The sequence below is a fragment of the Pavona decussata genome, unplaced genomic scaffold, assembly GCF_977016875.1.
Source record: "Pavona decussata unplaced genomic scaffold, jaPavDecu1.1 SCAFFOLD_143, whole genome shotgun sequence".
In the NCBI taxonomy this organism is placed as follows: domain Eukaryota; kingdom Metazoa; phylum Cnidaria; class Anthozoa; order Scleractinia; family Agariciidae; genus Pavona; species Pavona decussata.
Genome location: NW_028145556.1, coordinates 969,469 through 989,541, shown reverse-complemented (window position 1 = coordinate 989,541; position 20,073 = coordinate 969,469). Strand labels below are relative to the sequence as shown.

Genomic DNA, 20,073 nt, shown 5'->3' with positions numbered 1-20,073 from the left:
CAGGTTTTGGTTTACATTGTTGTTATAGAATACGCGTGACAGGTGATGTTATAGGTGATGTTACTATTGATGAATCTATTGCATAATTCTGTTGCACATTAAGGCACAGTTATTCAGCATTTCTTTATCAATTTCGCAAAGTAATCATGGCTGTTCCCGCCAGCCTTATAAAGCTCAGTTTATTTGCCTTGTTTTGCATTATAGCAGGTAAGTAGCATGTATCAGTAGACGGGGACAGTGTGATTGACTCACAATGAGAACCGTGCTTGATAGAGTTGTTAGATGTTGTTTGTATTCAGGTTAGTATTGACACCGCACTGTGTGCTAGCAAGATAAAGAAGACGAAAACGAATCTCCGTTTTTGTTTTCTTCGCAGAATTAAAAAGGGTTCGGGCGCAACGCGCGAGAATTCAGCAAAGCGTAAGACAAGTTCGAAAGAACCGAAATCAAAACGGGGAGCGATCAGTTTACCTTCCATATTTTCCGGATATTTTACGGATATTGTTGAAGGTGCAAGGATTTTCGATATTGCATGATGTGTCCTTACCTGCGAACACGCTCTTTAGGGAGCTTGCTCGCAGTTTGGATCTATCCGCAGTTTTAGGGAAAACGGGACGGGCTGTTGGCGGATGGACCCGGGCATATGACGAAGAACTCACCGCTGATGATATTACCCCGCAAAGGGAATTCAATCATTGGACTGTTGATTTATATGGCGTGCCAGTTTAGCAAAGAATATATTGTTCTTTGTATTTAGGGCATCGTAAATGATTTGGTAGCCTGCGAACGCAGACGTATTTCCGGCCGGAAATTTTTTCTGTAATTCTAACTTAGTGCATGTCTTGCTTTTACATATTTTAGTTATTCTTATTTGTAAGTTTTTAATTCTTAGTCAACAGGACCCCGTTGATAACAGTACTCTGTACTGAAGGTTTATCCAGTATAAATATTCGATTATATTATTATTACAGTACGTCTGCGTTCGCAGGCTAGTGATTTGGACATCCGACAAATCGAGAATGAAGAGCCAGAAGAAAACTGTGGAGTATATATCGGGAAGAGCTTCAGTGACTAATTATACCCATCTACGTTACAGATCAGTTTACAGTCGAACTTTCGCTAACCTTTCACGAATTTTAGGCTCATCAAATGTGTTTGTCGGATCGTGCACGCTTATTACAGTTTACGAATTCACCCAAAATTTTTATCACCCTATGCTAATTACACGCAATAGAATAATCATAATACGCAGCGACCGAATTCTAAATGAACTAAATTTAATGACACTCTTATTCGCACTTTTTGCGAACGCCTTCCATGACTTCTGTTTATGGTGAGTGGAGCAGATAGCCGATAGAAGCCTCAAATATGTGTGCTGTCATTGCGTTACTTACAGGCTTTTATCCGGCGCGCTTTCGTTTTCAGCGAATACGCAACAAAGACAATTTTATACGCCGATCGCGGCGAATTTGATCGCCAGCAAAGATTTTCGCCACCGATTGATGCGGACACAGCTTGGCAATTTTTTTCGCCTATCGCGGCGATTTGGCAGTTTTAAGAATTCTTGTGATAAAATCGCCCAACCTGATGGGTTGACTTTACTGGCGATTCGCAGTAATGACCGTAGAAAATCGCGGGAACGGGCACACTTGGCGAATTTAATCGCCAATATCTGACATGCCAGATATCGGCGATTTTATACGGTGATCGGCGAAAATCGCAATCGCCCCACCGGGTACACCTGGTGATTTTCGCCGATCGCGGCGATCGGCGTATACCATCGCCAGATGTGTCGTCGGCTTTACGGATTAATGGGGATAAAGGATAAAGGTCTTGGATCCTCTGTATACTTGAACGTGACAAAGACCAAAGCCTGCACAAATTAACTGATATTTCATGCTTTTATAATAATACATGACTTTTAATAATACATCGTTGCTTCTCTTGTAAATAGTTCTAAACAGTGCGACTTGACTCGACTCCATAGTTTCTAAAGAAACTGTGATGGTGCTGCTTCGTTGGAAATTGAAAACGAATGTAACTTGCTTTTAGAGCCTGTTTACAAAGAAGGAGCGCTAGGGTTACCCTAGCAAGAGAATTACCCAAGCACTCGCACATTTCTTCTTTTCTTGGGCGACGTGTTTACAAGACTTACAAGGTAGGTACGGTTATCCTAGCATCAGGGTCCCTGATCCTACCTGCCTTGTAAACGCTCTGCTAGGAATAACTCGCCTACTCGGGACAACTTTTTACTTGTCTCAAACCTTTGAAAAGTTGAAAAGAGCTTGAAAAGGCGGAACGAGTATGACTTAGCTTTCAATACCAATATTTTCACCTTCCTTCACCCACTGAGAAACCGTAAAATGTTTCTGGTGAACGGTCTACAAGCCGAGGTTGCCGACAAGCATTTCTTCTTGTCCGCCATTTTGATTCCAATTTTTCCCCCATCGCGTCACGTTATAGTTGACCTGAGTGAGAGGGTAACCCTACCTGTAAAATTTGCTTGTAAGGGCGGGCTATCTTTAACGATCTTGGTAGGGTAACCCTGGTGCTAGGGTTACCTTCCCTCCTGGCAAAAAGGCCCTTAATGAGCTTAGTTGACAAGGTAAATTGACCACAGCTGACGTTTCGAGCAGAGGGTGGTCTCCAATACAGTAACCAAGTCATGACTTATGAGATCCAGCATTTTCCATTTCCGCAATGTTTGATATTGATGTATTTCCGGTAATTTCATGTTACTTCTTCTTGCCCAATGATTGGCCCTCGCCCAATCAGCACGGGCGTAGTCTTTGTTTTTCGCATACAAATTATTGCACTCGTTCAAAACACGTATTGATTTTTGCTTAATTTATCGGAGAGATAAACAGGGAGACAACAACAGCCCGATATTAAGCGTTAAAAGTTTGGAAGCGTGTTACGTTGTTGTCCATAGACTCTCAATGAAAAACTATATAGCAATAAGGTTTTTAACTGCTCTTGTCGCTGTAATTACTGAGCGAAACCATTTGGGATTTTCAACGATAAAAGGTAAGATAATCAGATAATATGCTAATCTCTGTGGACCTGGGTCGTCGCTCCAGTGAGCGCATATAGCTACTGTAAAGCCGCTGTATAACCTGTATACTGGCAAGCATGCAAGGCCATTTGCATTATTTGGTTTTGATCAACAGAGGTATTAACATAATTTGGCTACCGTTAATGTTACCGTGTACCTTCAGGGGTGGCTTCAGTTTAACGGATGTAGCGCCTCTCGGTTAAATCACAGATACCCAAAACCCTATATCAAATTAAAGCTCATAGAACTGGGTATTCAAATATTTCATCGATTTTCCAAGAAAATAAATTTCCATGTTTTCCGTAAAGTCGAAACTTGAAGGTCCAGATCGTCGTCAAGATTCGATTGCTGACTGCGGACGTTCCCTTCGTCAGAGCGAAGGGCCAACACTCGAAATGTCAGCACTCGCATCTCTTTACGGTGCCGGCCAAATCATCATATTAACTTTGTTGTTGTTGCTGCAGTTGTAAAAACAAACATTGGTTTCCACTCCTCTCCGACGCAGCACCACAGTCTCTTTAGAAACTAACCCCTTATCTCCTTGTCCCTTATCTCTGCCCTTATCCAGTTACATCATTGAAGTGAAGCGTTTTTTTTTTCTTCAGCACTTTAAGTAAGTCAGTATTTTATCCTTTCATGAGTTTTTTTGTACAAGTCTTCTCTTTAAAGTTCTCTTTAATTTGCAAATTGAGCGAGCGAGATATTGTTTTTGCGGGTGGGTTCATAATATCCACACTGACGTAAAAGTAACATTTTAGGCTGGGATTACAAAGACAGGAACAAATAAAATAAACAATGAAACAACTCAGTAACAGCGATGTTCAGTTTCCATTAATTTCTTTTCTGAAAAGTGTGTGAATCCTAAACTAACGTCAGAGACATCCAACGTGCAAACCGATCTTCGCAGTGATTCCATTTACAGACCTCAGGCGAATATTGTGCAATCACAACTACTGTATCACGTCTCTCAGGGAACAAACGGACGGACGTAAGAATGAATAGAACTGCATTCCCCCGGGGAACTGCACGACATCATATCAGGAAATCTGCAAACATTACCTTTTATTTAGTTTATTTGCCACACACAAGTTACAATGATAAATTAATTACAATGTTACAATGGTTACAAATGATTACAAAGTTATAGTGATTAAAGTACAAGAGATAGAAAAGAAGTGGCGAGGGAACCTAACAAAAACCGTGGGGCTTGTAAAACTTAGGTTCCCTCCCAGAGAAATCAGAGAAATAAATGGTGACTAAACCTAGGCAATACGGTAAAATGAAGTACTGACAAGTCATATTTGTACACTCTTAACATAAGTAGTTGATGATAATAGAACTTTTAAGTTTTTTCTTAAAAGACGCGAGAGATGAAGAGCCAGTTAATAAAATTTGGGACCTTGATAAAAGACGGAGAATTGCCGAATATTTGTTCTACATAATGATGGACGAAAGGAGTTTGCGTGCCTTGTATTGTTATTATGAATTTGATTGTTTGTTATAGAAACGTTTTCAAATTTTCGAGGGAGAATACACTGAGGCATTGATTGCTACACAGGCGTTGATTTTTCTGGAGTTAGTGAGCAGTCCCTCTTTTTTTCGAAAATCCACGGGGAAAAACAAGCACGCCCACGCTACTCGCGGCATTCCCGCTCGCGCGCGCGGCTCGTCCTTCGAATTTCGCACTTGCTCAGTTGTTTGCGTTCTTCCCGCGGATTTTCGAGCAAAAGAGAGACTGCTCGCAGTCTAAGAGTCAGTCGATTTGATCCTCACTCAGACAAGAGTGGCTCAAGGGCTTTCCGCGTTTTATCTAGGACAAACACAGAGAAAAGAAAACGCAAGCTAACGCAATAGTCGACGCTCCTGATAGCGAGACAAAAAGGTAACGCACAGATGGGGGTCAGCCGATGAGCTCTTCACGCGCTCTCGCGCGTTCCTACTTCAGTGTCCCTGTGTACTCATTTTTTTTTTTCTGTCCGGTATCTCTTAGGTGTGAAAGGCGACATCTTTCGCAATCAAGACGACAATTCATGGTATAAAGAAGGTGTCAAGCTTGTTGAGGACAATCTCAAGGTTAAACCAAACCTCAACACCGCCAAGAGCGCGATTTTGTTTCTGGGCGATGGAATGGGTATCACTACTATCACCGCCACACGGTTTCTCGATGGACAGCAGAAAGGAAAGACAGGGGAGGAAAACGTTTTGAGTTGGGAGGTGTTTCCATGGTCAGCTTTGGCTAAAACCTACACTGTTAACCTACAGGGAACAGACTCTGCAAGCTCCGCGACAGCATTCCTGAACGGAATAAAAACCAATGAAGGTAAGGATTCCCAAAAATCGTTCAAAATATCCCTTTCCCGCGGTTTACAGGCTCAATATTAGCTTGTCCCAAGCGTTTTTCATGAAGCATACGCATCCTCGTTCCCAGCTCCAACGATATTTTGATCAGCAGTTGATTAAAAAACCGCAAGTTGTATGGGTACACCGCGTTAAAATGCGTCAGATTAGAACCATTTGGTGAATCGCATATCTGAATGTAACACATTGAAATAGTAAACAAAGATACACAGCGCCGGCCAGTCTCCACTTACTTCTGCCTTGAATCACAGACTTAAAACTGAAAACTTACAACCTTCGAGACATTATCTTTAAAGGAATTTTCTTATTTCTTTTTGTTTTCTGTCGCTCACTTGAACGTTTTTCGTGACACCGCATCGTCGCAATGGTTTGTTTTGATTTTTTTGGGAATTAAATTTTCACGGCTGGCGACTGGAATTGGAGCCATCGCGCATGCTCTCCTTTTGACGGCGTTCAGACTGTAATGAAGATTAGATTCACCTAATGGTTCTAATGGGACGCATGCGCAGACCCTTGACCACGGTGGAGCGTAGCTGGAAGTATTGTTTCAACGAAAGCAAACTGTTCAGTGACGTTGGAGCCGCAAGGAGAATGCCATATAGGAGGCGGGCTTCGTATTTGCTGTCCGCCGCCAAATCATTATTTTTGCGCGCGTTAAAATTTTGTCTTTCAATGAACAAAGTCATTAGCTTTGCAGGGCAGCCACCATATATATATATAACAAAGCCATCCCTTACACCTCCCTCGACATTTAAAGTATATCACTTCCTTTCGCGATTGTAAGCCTTATTAAATGTCCCGTCAGAGCTGTTTCATAGAGAATGTAAAATAGCATTTGCTAAGATGAAAAAGGAATTCCATTCATTTTCCTCCTGTTTTATAATTCTCAAGGGGTCCTTGGTGTCGACCAATCTGTTCAAAGGAAATACTGCGCTTCCTTAACGGAACAAAGTAAGGTCGTGTCCATCCTCGCGCTCGCTGAGAAAGCTGGGATGTCAACAGGAATCGTAACCACCACGCGCGTCACCCACGCGACTCCCGCGAGCGCATACGCGCACTTGGCCGACCGCGACTGGGAGAGTGACGCTGATAAAACAAGCAAAGCAAAAGATGATGCATCCAAGTGCAAAGATGCTGGTAAGTATACTGACCTATATGAAACATGTATACTTACTGAGAATGAAAGATCATATATAAGAAAAGATTCTGCAAGAATCTTTTCTTCTATATGCACTGACTCTAGTTATACTTCACTACAATTCAAGTTCATCTCGCCCTACAAGTAGGAACCCTTATCACTGATTGTATATGTACGCATTTGATTATGGGGCGTTTATTTTAGGTTCTTACAATCCATGACCGGATTGTACAAATAATTTCTACAAATAATCTAAAAAAAGAGCAAGGCTGATTTCACGGTCAGGGAAGTATATTTTCCAATATTTCGAAAGGCACGGTCTTTCTTCTTCAGGGTATGTTTGAGACTGACCCTGTGGCAAGATACGTTACAATTTTAAACAGTTACAATAGATACCTGAAAAACATAGGCTAAAGTTACATAAACAAAAACGTTACAATTGGAAATTTGGAAATACAACTGGAAAATAGGTATAAGCAAATAAGCTAACGTTGCAACGTGGAAGACGAAAACAAAATACGTCACAATGAGTTTTATACATAACTTAGGAAGATGAAAAACCGGAAAAATGTCTGTCTACTACAATTCATTTCTTCTTCTTCTTGTTCTGATTTATCAATCTAAAACAACGACAGCAGTCCTTTATGGTCTATACTCTTTTAGCATACCTCAGTGACCGACTATCGCGTAACGCGCAATCTGATTGGCTACACAGCTGCCGTCTATCGATCGATAGACGGCAGTTTGTCAGAGCGCGCGCGATTTAGCATGCATCATTGCACAAATATATCAAAATTTATGAAATAAAAAGATTTTTTTGCTTCATAGATCGATCAACTGAGGTATGCTAAAACAATTAGACGGCTCGCTCTCGGTTTATATCACCTTTGATAGCCGGTTGGCTCGGGGCTTTGCCCCTCGCCAACTATCAGCCGATAGAAACCTCGAGCTCGCCGTCTAATTGTTAAATAGACCATAAAATGACGTCATAAAATGTTCAACACTGGCTGCAGGCGTGTGGTTTCACTGCCAAGTTGTGAACATTTTGTGGTGTCATTTTATGCTCTATTTAACAATTATTCAACGGGCGTGCATTGGATATGAGATGATAGATAGCCAACGAGGTGCACAGCGCCGAGTTGGCTATAATCATCTCATATACAACGAGCGTGAGTGGAATAATTGTTTTATTAAAAACAATCAAGTAATATTGGTAGGCCTTGCTGATTTCTTTTTCATGAGCAACCAGAAAACAATTTACGGTCGCTACTTCTCGGACATGGTATAATGGCTCATATACCATGGCCGCTAAGCCAATTTAAACCCTGGAATTGCATTATACAATGATCCAGTTTTTAATAATAGAGTATAGACCATAGAAAACTGCCTTCAATTTTTTTTTTTAATCAATAACATGAAAAAAGTTCGAGTGGAGTTGGCTTTAATTTCCGTTGAGAAAGCGCGCGCGTTCCATCTAACGTCATTTTTATTGTCTGTACTCTTATAGACAATAACTACGAACCAATCAGCGCGCGGTAATTTTGATAGTTATTGTAAAATTAACAAATACCATAGAAAAGTGCCGTCGATTTGTTTTTTACAATAACATGGAAAAAGTACGAGCGGAATTGGCTATTTTTTTCGTTGAGAAAGTGTGCGCGTTACATCTGACGCCATTTTTATTGTCTTTACTCTTATAGACAATAGCTACAAGCCACTCAGCGCGCGGGAATATTGACAGTTATTGTAAAAACTCTTCTGCTGAAAGAAAACAGGAACAAACAAAGAAACAAAAGACAAGAAACAAATAAACTGACTGACAGACAGACATACTAGCTGCTGAAAGGACCGTTAATTAATAGGAATGTGTCAGCTATCTTAAGCATTACTTTGCATAGCCAAAAGCACATTTGTATTACGGAAAGTAGACGAAGCTATTAACAGTTCCCACCTCAGAATCTTTTGGAAGCCTGGTGCGAGTGAAGAATTGTGAGCACGACATTTTCTCGAAGTTGTGTAGTTCTTTTTAAATTCTTGTCATCTAAGACAGTTTCCGTCACAGCCCATTGTTACTGTGATTTGTTAAAGCTGTGTGACCCCCAAACAATTCCACAATCTCTCACTCGTACCAGACTCCTGGAGTGAAGAATAACGTCGCGTTCGATTCACCGTATTTCGGAATAAGAATAAGCGAAATAGCTGTTAGATTTCTCTTTTTAGGTAAACTTGGGAAGACGTATTCACAAACGTTCGGTGATAGACGATAATTTAAGATCCATTTTTCATTCCAGTAACTCCAAAAATCTCTTATGAAGGATTTCTAGTAAACATTGTAATCATTGCAATTCCTATTCCGGAATAGGGTCAATCGAACGTACCCTGTGTCAGTTTGCATATAAGGGTAGAAATGGATTCTAACTCAGCTGAAATTCTTAATACAAGGAAGACCGTCGCAGTTATGTACTCAGCGTACAATGCAGGTTGTTCATTGTTATAAAATTCACTTCATATCGTCCCTTAACTGTCTAAAAGTCTGCACAAAGTACATAGATATAAATTAGGCATTTCTGTTACTATACAGGAAGCCCCAGGAAACAGCTTTTTTAACAGTGATACAGCATTAAACGTAAACCAAGATTTTCATTTCTAGAAATGAGTGTAAACTAACAGGCTTATTTGATATTTGTTCCTTTCCTTGTATTTTACAGCTTTGCAGCTAGTTGATTTCCCGTACGGTGATGGCGTGGAGGTCGTGTTCGCGGGGGGTCGCAGAAAATTCATGCACAAAAATCAAACGGACCCTGAGTACCCGGATAAGAAAGGAGAGAGACTGGATGGAAGGAACTTGATTCAAGAATGGCTTGACAAACATTCTAACTCAGAGTACGTGTGGAACAAAACTAATTTCAACAAGATTGAAGTGGAGAAGGTCGATCACGTGTTAGGTATGTCGAGAAACTTCCTTCCTTGGTTTGGTAGTTTTAGGTGATTTCATGTTTTGCAAACTGGAATTCAAATTAAATAAGCCAAACCTTGCGAACAACAAATTCTGAGATGCCACAGGAGAGCACTATTGGTGTAAATTGGAGAGTATTGAGACAATTTGCCATCTTAATATCCTAACCGCGATTTCTCTGGTGCGGAGGGAATTACTCAGGGAAGCAAGAACAACTGTTGACATTAATAAAGAAAGATATCTCTTTATCACTTTGTCACCGCACAGGATGCTTTCAACATGGCTGATCCTAACAATATGCAGGATACATGTCACATATAATCAACCAAATGACGTAGCTCTCTTCGAGTTGTCTAGTGGCTCAGCGGTTAGAACAACTGATCAGCATGCGCAAGGTCATCGGTTCTATTCTTATGCCCCGCGCTTGTGAAATGTTGTAAACTGTATGTTTGTTACTGTTGATAATTATTGTCAGTCTCTGAGTCGAGTTTGAAATTGATGCACCAAACCTGGCCTTTCTTTCTCTTGTAGGACTCTTTGAGTACTCTCACATGCACTACGAAGTGGAACGCGCTGCTGACAAGGCTGGTGAACCGTCGATTGAAGAGATGACTAAGAAAGCCATTGAAATACTGCAAAAGAACCCGAAGGGTTACTTTCTGTTAGTTGAAGGTTTGTGCTACAGTATTTCGCGCTAAAGTCTTACCATGGTTCGAGTTTCTTTTATTTGTGAAAAATTGTTCCCGCGGAAGGCTCTCATGAGCCGTACCAAGTAGCACTGAAACGTTTGGTTGTGGTATGGTGTAAGGACTCCATGATTAAGGGCTCGTTATGGCGTATAAACATTTTTCGACAGATTTCAATTAAGAGGGTCAAAATCTGTAGTCGGTTGGGCGTCTGAACCGGGTTTAAGGTGCCAACTGTTGTAAGTCGTTTAAGTTAAGAGAATAAGGAATCCCTCCAACAGTTTTTCGGGTTCTTGGGTTGTGATTGGCTGGTTGAGACGAAGCAAATGTGCTGGAATTAACAAATGAGAAGATTAAATTTATTGAGAAACAAAATGTTGAAACGTCACGTACAGAGGAAACAACATACCGACAAAATTTTAAAACAGAAGTATTATAGAGATATGCCTCATTTACAAATTCATGCCCCCCTCCCCTCTCCCCCCACCCCACCCTTTTCACAGTCACTATCTCTGTCTTTTTCCTCTTATTTCCAGCGGGGCGTATTGACCATGGACACCATGATGGCAAGGCTGTCAAAGCTTTAACTGATGCAGTTGCTATGAATAAAGCGGTTGCCCGCTCGCTGGAAATGGTAAAGAAAGGTAAATATTTTGACTCATGAGAATTCATTTTAATGGTTTTCGGCCAAACATGGAGCTGTTCACACCTACCAGTTATCCGAGATAGATTTGGGTACATTATGAATTAAGAGTGAACACTTAAGGATTTATCTAAATTGGTTAATGTGCATGGCTCCAAACCTCCACTTTCTTTCGTCTCAAAGCCGGCAAAAGTTCGCAGCTCTTAAAACGGCTCAAACACAGGATTGGCTGAAAAAAAAAATAGAGAACAATGGACAAACACCGTAAATAATGGAGCTAACCCCTGAAACAGTAGAGCTATGTGATACCAAAAAAAATTTCGGGTGACAAAAAGTCATCCAAGGCCGCAGCACAACTTTTATCAGTGATCCTATCCCGCAATTTCTTATCCTTTTTAGCGAGGATGTTCTGAAAAGAAAAATCTTAACAGCAGCCAAGCTTAAACGCTCTTTTCAAAACCTTGTCACCACGGCTTAAATACTTATCATAATACGCAGAACCCAAACTTCTACAACATATGCAAATGTGGATAGAATAAGACAAATGAAAAGGAGATGAAGTTGATCCTTCAGTAAACTATAGAATTAGCAAACGCGTAAAATGTACAATCAATGCAGGTCCTACGAAATCAGAGGTAAAAAAAGAGCTACGTACTCTGATCATTTTAGCGTACTCATGGGAGGGGTTTACTCCTAGGAATTTTTGGTGGGGATGTGTGGTGCGGTTCTTTAAACGCTGAGCCCATATCAGACCAAAATATGTAATTTTCTGGTAGAGGGTACTCCCCTACATAAGGAACATATATGTATGGTACTAAAGGGTATGGGTTTTGAGCCGTTTTAATCTGACGTCATAGGTTACGCATATTAATTATTTTGGTCTGAAAGTCTGAAAACAGGTATGGATTTTACAGAAACGGCTATGGATTGTAGAAACCTGGTCTGAAAATGAATATGAATTTTAGACTCCAGGTTTCAAAAAAATTCCCTCGGGAGCGTACTATCCATCATAGGTTTAAGTTTTCGCACTTTCTCAGCGATTTTCGCTAAATGCTTTTAATGATTTTCAAATTTAATAACTACTTAGTCAACCGATTTAGAAAAAAAATATATTCATTTGCATCTCCTTCGTCCTACAGAAGAAACACTGATAACGGTAACCGCTGACCACTCTCATGTCTTCACAATCGGTGGATACCCCAAGCGTGGGAACCCTGTGTTTGGTTTGATTAGGAAAGTGGAAAATGAGTTGGCTGTGGACACCCAGAACAGGACATACACTACTCTAGGCTATATGGACGGACCAGGCGGGCTGAACGGGTCTAGACCGGACTTGCGCAATGTGGATACCGCTGACAAGGATTATTTACAGCAGGCCACTGTTTTACTTGATTATGAAAGTCATGGATCTGAGGATGTTGGTAAGAGTGTTGGCTAACTTTATCATTTTAACCTCAATATCGACATGCATATTCTCCGAAGTGTTCATTTATTTCTTACCAATACTAGTTGGGAGAATTTGTTTAAGCATCAAGACATTTTACTTTGGATGATCATTTTCTTGATTCTCCTGACCCGTCTGTGTCATCAAGTAGTCATATTATAATGAGAAGTTCGATGTTGGTCAGTACTGAGGCTCAAATGGTTAAGGGTTTACTTCCGCAGTTTTGAAGTATGTACACGAGCTCGCGTTTACAAAAAAGCCGCTCATTAAAATGGAAGTCAATGAACAGGAGCTTATATCAATCGCGGATTTTATAATTGGCTGATAAGGAGGCGGCGTGGCCCAGTGGTAAGGGCGCCGGACTTGAAATCCGGAGGTCCCGGGTTCAAGTCCCGCCTCGGCCACGCTTGTAAATAGCCAGCTGGTTTGCCTCCTGCCAGTTGGGATTTTTAACATGTTATGTTTGATTTGATTATTATTTGTTTCCTGTTATTTCTGAGTGGAATGCCTGTAAACTAGCTTTGGTGCATTTCCACTATAAACAAAGCATTTATTTATTTTTTATTAAGAATTTGTCTTAGTGTTCGTTTGCTTGTTTCTTTGTTCTTTTTTAGTTTTAACCTATATAACAATATTGGATGTTTCTTTGCTCGTGTTTGTTTTTCTTTTGCAAAGTTGAACTGGCAAAACCCACCCTACCTTACGCGTACGACTGTAATAAATTCTCAGTTGTTGTCTTTGTATCTTAATATTGCTTTTATCAGTAAGGCCTGGGGCAAACGTCGAATCTTAGTCGAACTTAATTCGTCGAACCTATTAATTTTGAAATAGGCGCATGAATGGTGCGACTATTGCCGCAGTTAAGTTCGACTCAAATTAATTGGTTCGACTCCAGTATAAGTTCGACTTGCCAAGTCGGATAATGCGACAGTGGTTCGGCGTTACAGCAAACGCCGTTCTTAACACGCGCTGAACTCAATTCATAAATCATGCAAATTACAATCAAAGGCTCCTGTGAGCCAACTCGTGAATGCAGATGACACATAGTAATTGAAATTTAGACGGCTACGGAAACTTCCTTGAAAGCTAAAAGAAATTATATCTTTGCCCGATTATGTAACGAAAAATAACCATTCTTGTACTATAAAAATGATTGTCAAACTGTTCTCTACAGATTTAATAAGATTATTTTGATGCGCCGATTAAAAAAAAAATCACGTGTCTTTTTTTTTTTCAAAGTTCATAGAAGCACGCCATGTGCAGCTACGTCATGCAAATTCGTGTCCCCGATAGTCCGGGGCTACTGGATTTTGCGATCGGGCTACTGGATTCTGACCATCACCTGCCCGGCAAGTGAAGTTTTTTTGGGAATTAAAATTACAAAATTACTGTAGGGCAAGCCGATCTCACAAAGGGAAATATGTTCAACAAAGTATCGCATTACATTTCATGCCCGACATAAATGCGTGAAATTTTTCCTTTGGAGTTCAGTCCACGCAATCGTCAAGTAAAAATAATGAAGTATGACAAGCTCTTGCTAAATAAGAATTATTTATCGACCGCGTCCTTTTGCTTTCCCATAAATTACCAGTTGTAAATTTCGAAAATGAAACATTTTTTCCCTTTGAAACCTCTATGAAAGCTGACAAGATCTTAAAGTGTTCATTTGCATAATTTTGTTTACGACGTCAATGATGCGTGACATTGCACGTTCCACTTTCGCGTGAAAACTGACAAATTAAATTATTTTTTAATTAAATTATTTCTAAATTACATTATTTTTAATTCTTAAAAGAAACCGCACTTTGTAGAAAAAAACGAAAAAACCTATAACTTTGCTCAGATTCAACGAAAAATCTCAATTCTTACACTAAAATGATTGTCAAATTATTCTCTACAGAATGAATGAGAGAATTTTGACGCGTCGTGAAAAAAAATTTTCACGTTTTTTTTTCACTAATTGAGTTTACGACCCCGGACTTTCTGAAAAACTAAAAAAAACTTGTAACTTTGCTCAGATTGAACGAAAAATCTCCATTCTTGCACTGAATGATCGTCAAATTATTCTCTACATATTGAATAAGAATTTCCTGATGCGCCGTGAACAATAAATGTTCGTGTGTTTTTTTCCACTAATTGAATTTAAAACTCATTCACTGCGCACGCCCGAAAGTTAACGACAAAACCGACCGACCGACCAAGTCAAAAGTCACCTATCGCTATAACTCGTTCATTGCGCTACGCGCATTCACGAGTTAAAAATAATTGATTCAAATGTGATGGACTGCGCAAACGTCACAAAAATACCGACTCCCCCATCTGCCAGACACTATTTCCCCTCCTGACGAGCATGCGCTGTAAAAAGACAATTTCGCGACCAGATATGGCGAGCTATCGAAAGTCATTAGGGAGCTTAAGATCCGACGACGGCGGGTGTCTGCGACGGCAGCTGTGACCGTGGAAAACTGGGGAGAGCCCGCCGTCGTAAGGCGTGAAAAGTAAACCTTAAGAAACCGACCGGAGGACGGCTACGAGTTGAAGAAAGGGTTCAATAATTTTTATTGTAGTTAAAGCTTCGTTTAGATTGGCTCGTGACCCTCTCCTTGAAAGCTTCGACGACGGAGAAATTTCAGAGGGCGGATTTCTTCTCTTGTACGATTAAAATAAGTCGAAAAATCCAGATTTTTCTTTTTCTTCTACCCATTCCATAAAGATTCTGCCATTTAAAATTACATATTTTCAATGCAGGTAACAAGACAACATGTAAATATGCATACAGACAATTCCAAACCAGATTTAAAACAAACTTGTAAATATAACAATTCGTTAAATCATCGCACCATTCCAGAGCCATAATCACGTCGTGCCACGACATGATTATGACTTAATGGAATATAGTTGAAATATTGTATCTTCTTCATTAAATGTTGCATAGACCAAAACTTGGTTCTGCGATGATTCCTTCGCCTTTTTCCTTGTTAATTCAAAACTGTCGGATGGATCTGGATCAAAACAAGCTCGATTTTGTGTTGTCAACAAACTGAGCCGAGATTAATGTTGAATGTTGACTCGTTATTTCGATGAAGGACGACTCGTCTAATTTAGCTACAACACAACAGAATTCAAACAGGGTATTTAATGATTGACTTTAATACATATTCCTAACAGTACATCAAGAAAAAAAGAAAACTTACTGGTTGTGGTTTGCAATTGGCGGCTTCGTGACAGAGCCACAGCGGCTTTCCATGTGGTCATCGACAGCCCGCCAACATCGACAAAATGAAACGGAGATTAATCCTTTAAAAATCTTTTTCTCTTCATGAAATACTCAAATAAAACGATCCACTAAAATTGAAAAACCTTTAACTATCGAAAGTATCAAAGAATTTCGCCGAATAAGACCTAAAATGGGATTATTTTACTCACGTTTTAGACGCGACTGCAAACTCGGCATTTTGACGTCGTAAACAACCCCGCTACGGCGGGAAACTTTTCACGACGGCTGTCCGGAAGTTATCCGGAGGTTTTCTTGTGTGCTGATTCCATTTTCAATGTGTTTACTTGACTCTGACGAAAGCAAAGTCAAATACTCACCCCTATATGGACGGGGAAGCAAAGTGACGATTTTGGTAGGTCGCCATTTTCAATCACGAATGTTGCCATTCGAAAGAGCGTCCAAAAAAAACTTGGTTGGGACACATTTTTTTTAGAAATTATCGACCTAACCAAAAGTGCACTTTTTGATGGGCCTACCCTTACTTTTTTTACTTCCGCCCGCCGTTATAGACACCCGCCGTCGTCGGATATTGCTGACGTCGCACAGCGTAATGGGAATTTGTTTTTCGTGTTTCATGAACACAAAATATAAATGATTGAAATGCGAATCGATTGCCTATTTGCAATAAATGCTCAGTGTTTGAGTCTTCACTTTCTATTTTTCGCATTTAATGACGACGGCGACGGCAACGACAACGCCGCAAAACAAATGAGCCAAAAAATTGCTCTGCACGTGCGTTTTACATTTTGGTACATTTCTTTGCCGTCCTCCGCAACAACAACGTGAAATGACCACATTTAAGGTTTTGTGGAGAACGTGAACGCATGACGGTGAAGTTTTCTTAACTTGTACGCCACTCCTAACAATTTGGCTCGTGGATAGTTCGCCATTTTTGTAAAAGTTGAGCGAGTTAACTGATAATTGCGAAGTAGCACAAATGAAACAAAGATATATTTTCAGGTGACGTTTTCGTTGCCGTTGCCGTCGTCGTTGCTTAAGCTCCCTATTGCTAAAGAAAGGCCCGACGAGCACTGTATTTCGGCATTTCGCTAGCAAGACCTAGCAATAACTATAGCCGCACATCGAGTGAAAATCACGGGGACACGTGCTTATTCCCTTGTTTTAATGAAGTGCAACTTGCGAATTAGGGTCTACGCAGGTTCGACGTTTGCTACCACACTGGAATTAAGTCGACTCTTTGTCGGACCTATTTTTAATAAATTCGACGCGACGTAGATTCGACGTTTGCCCTAGGCCTAAGTCGCGTTTGACTCCCTGACGTGAACACTTTCATCAAAGTTTGAACTGAAGGTTATCAAACATATACACTTGGGTTCCATTAATTCTTGTTGCCTATAATTGATGTAAAATAACTTAACGAATCATCAGTGATATAATTCATGGCATGTGGACTCCCTTAGTTTCTTGGACCTTTAGATTTAACTACCAATGCGACTTTTCATGAACAACCTTGTGTCTAGACTTTCCTCAATTTCGTACTGAGAGTCCTCAAGCTCTTTGGCCAGCGGTTGGTCGTCAGGAGAGACTCTGGGGAACTGGAATTTTATTTAATTTTTTTTGATTGGCTGCTCCGTAACGGCTTGCATTGTTTTAACGCAGAAATCCTACGGTAGTAAACTTCCACAGTTCCCCAGAGTCTCTCCTGGTGACCAACCCTGGCCAAAGAGCCTGAGGACTCTGGGTACGAGATTGGACTTTTCTTATCTACTGGTAAACAACAAGGAAGAGCGAGAGCTCTGGAGGCGTAACCTGTCTTAAACCTGAAAGTCGTACTTGTACTCAAATGTAAAGTACATTTATTGTACATTAAACTTTCTTGAATCTTCCACAGGGGTATTCGCGGACGGTCCTGGAGCCTATTTGTTTCATGGTGTGGTGGAGCAGCAGTATGTGTTTCACGTGATGGATTACGCCTTGTGCTTGAGTGAGAGCAAGCAGAAATCATGTGAGAAACACGTGACCAGAGGAGGCAAGCCCCATAGCAAGAGTGGAACTAACGTGCTGACTGTTCCCTCGCTCTATGCGTTATTACTGACCGCAGCTTTGTGGTTGTTTTAGCCCTGTACTTCATGTTTAGAGATATTAGAACTTCAGAACTAATTTAGTAACGTAGCTCTATTTTTTTTAGCATCGTATTTTCTGAGATTTGAAGTACTGTAATGTGTGTCTGTCTGTAAAGTGTTTATCATTGGCAACTGGTAATTCAGACTACATAAGACTTACGGTATTTCTGGTAACAAATACAAATTACCTGCAGCAAACTGAGTTGTCTGGGTAGTAACAAAACAAAACCAAGAACAGCCGGTTCTCTACAATAATTGAGCAGTTTTCTTTTTCCAGTTTTATCACTCTTATTGGTGACTATTAAATGTATACTAATAAACTTCAGGTAAACTCTGGTTCTGTTTCAGTCTGTGAGAGCATTATTAACTTTCCTTTAGCAAAACATTTTGATAGTCAATTGTAATAATACCAAGTTTGAGTTTTTATATAGCTTAATAGCATTTTATTAAACGAACGTAGTTAGCTCATCTTCGTAAAACTATGTATTTTTAGTATATTTTATCATTTTGTAGCATACACGACCCCACTGACCAACTAGGCTGAGCTAATGACAGTGACAAAGAAGCAAGCTACTGTATCAGAATCGAATAGTACCAGGTTCAATGTTGCCGGATCCGGATGCTAATAAAGATTATTCGATTTAAGTTTACTTATCAGAGTTGTTCTATTTTTTAAATGGTTTGAACCCAGGCGTTCATATCATGAGTATGTAAATTATGATCATCTGGGTGAGTAGCGGCTCTGGGTGTTGACCTGATTGGTCAACGAAGTTGAAATGTTATTGGTCGTTTGATAGTTAAGCCGTGACGTTATTGGCTGTGAAGACTGTAAAAAGGATTGGTGCGTTTCGTTGTCTTTTGTTTGTCCGTTTTCCAACAACGATAACAAGGACTTTGTTAGACGTAACACTTACAAGAACACTGAATCTAATTGAGAAATAAATAAAACAAAACTTAAGACTTTGGCCAGAACTAATCAGCTCACAAGCAAACATTACCACGCAGTGGATGACGGCCCTTAGTAAATAAGAGGGAAAGAGCAAATAATAGAAGGACTAATACCTAGCCACGACATTTCACAAGTATTTGAAAATTTTACAATTTCTTTATTGTATAAATTTCAACTCGTGCCTGACGTGCGGTTGGGAATCCTTCTGCAATAGAGGGCCAGACTGCTAACATCTTGAATTTGCGAACAGGACTTTGTGCGTGATGCTCAACGAGTTTGCCTATAAATTCTGAAGGTCTCTGAAGAGTCTCTTGGCCGAGACGAAACGCCGCGTCAGACAAGCCACGAACAATTCACAAGTATTCGACAATTTTTCAATTTCTTTATTGACTAATACCTTGCCCTGATAATCTTCAATTTTATTTAGTGGATATTAAGAATAATGACAATATACATAGAATATATGACTAGTTATTATACACATACACAACTACAAATAATATATATGTCAAAGCATGGCAGATAAAGTAACTTAGGTGAATTGACTAGTCTAACTTTTAATGCTGTGATAGATAATATTTGTAGACAAAATTCTTGAAAAATTTCCTGGTAGGCCTAGAGCGGATAGAAAGGGGGAAATCGTTCCAAAAGTAACGGTCCAATGGTAGTGGGACAGAAGTAGTATATGTTCAGCAAAATTAACCCCGTTAGTGTATAGGTATATAGATATAGGTATAGGTAACTCATTGATATGCGTAAGGGTCGAGTCCATGACGTCATCTATTGTTATAACCTAGGGAAAAAAATGCCTTCCTCAAAAACTAATTAAGTGCCTAGTCAGTGTCTTCCTCCATACTAATTTTTGACTTCCTGCATATTAATAAGTGCCTAGGATTACTAATGAGCGTCACTCTAGTACTGTACAATAAAAACAATAAGCTAGCCTACGCTTGCCCGCTCTATACCCACACTGATTGGATCTTAAGATTTGTATTGTCAGTTTGAATAAAAGCGCGCTTTCTCTTGATTGCGTCACTCTTGCAATCCGTTTGCTGGGAAAATTTCAGGTTATTTGTGACGATTATCGATCATCACCGTTAAAAAACAAAACACACACACATATACACACAGTGGCGCTGAAAACTCTACATTTCAAGTTTGTTTGACAATTACAGAACCGTTTTCTCCTATCTATCTCGAGGAAATGAAAAACTATTAAAGTCTTAGCGTTTTACCCACCGTTAGTCAGTTAATTATGCGAGTTCGCAAGCCCAAAGTTGCATACAAATTAGTTCAGCTCTGCTGGAAAAACCCCAAGGGAGTATCTTGACGTATTAGTATATAAACAATTTTATATAACTTAACAAGGATCAATTGAAACACGCGACTTATAGTTGCTAGCAATAGAACCAGACAAGAGATACCTTTTTTGTCACCGTTTTAAAAACAACGACAAAAAAAAGTCAAATACACAGCGATTTCA

General features: G+C 40.0%; 1 protein-coding gene, 1 long non-coding RNA gene and 1 other non-coding gene across 4 annotated transcripts; 2 read left to right on the top strand and 1 right to left on the bottom strand.

The window, feature by feature from the left end:
- Positions 1 to 43: 43 nt before the first annotated feature.
- LOC146466489 (alkaline phosphatase-like) lies at positions 44 to 18,291 on the top strand. 2 transcript variants are annotated; one of them, XM_085127300.1, is made up of 8 exons: positions 44 to 207; positions 5,046 to 5,375; positions 6,305 to 6,550; positions 9,260 to 9,496; positions 10,039 to 10,179; positions 10,730 to 10,837; positions 11,976 to 12,257; positions 17,410 to 18,291. In XM_085127300.1, the coding sequence occupies exons 1-8, from the start codon at positions 147 to 149 to the stop codon at positions 17,634 to 17,636; spliced, it is 1,632 nt and encodes a 543-aa protein (XP_084983426.1). In that variant the 5' UTR covers positions 44 to 146; the 3' UTR covers positions 17,637 to 18,291. The 2 variants fall into 2 exon arrangements, with proteins under 2 accessions (XP_084983426.1, XP_084983425.1); XM_085127299.1 differs by lacking the exon at positions 44 to 207 and adding an exon at positions 2,874 to 3,027.
- LOC146466491 (uncharacterized) lies at positions 218 to 3,009 on the bottom strand. Its single transcript, XR_014867996.1, has 3 exons — positions 2,877 to 3,009; positions 1,444 to 2,842; positions 218 to 1,397 (listed from the first exon to the last, which is right to left on the bottom strand). It is a non-coding gene; the product is annotated as an uncharacterized LOC146466491 (long non-coding RNA).
- Positions 12,612 to 12,684, top strand: Trnas-uga (transfer RNA serine (anticodon UGA)). Its single transcript has one exon. It is a non-coding gene; the product is annotated as a tRNA-Ser (tRNA).
- Positions 18,292 to 20,073: the final 1,782 nt, after the last annotated feature.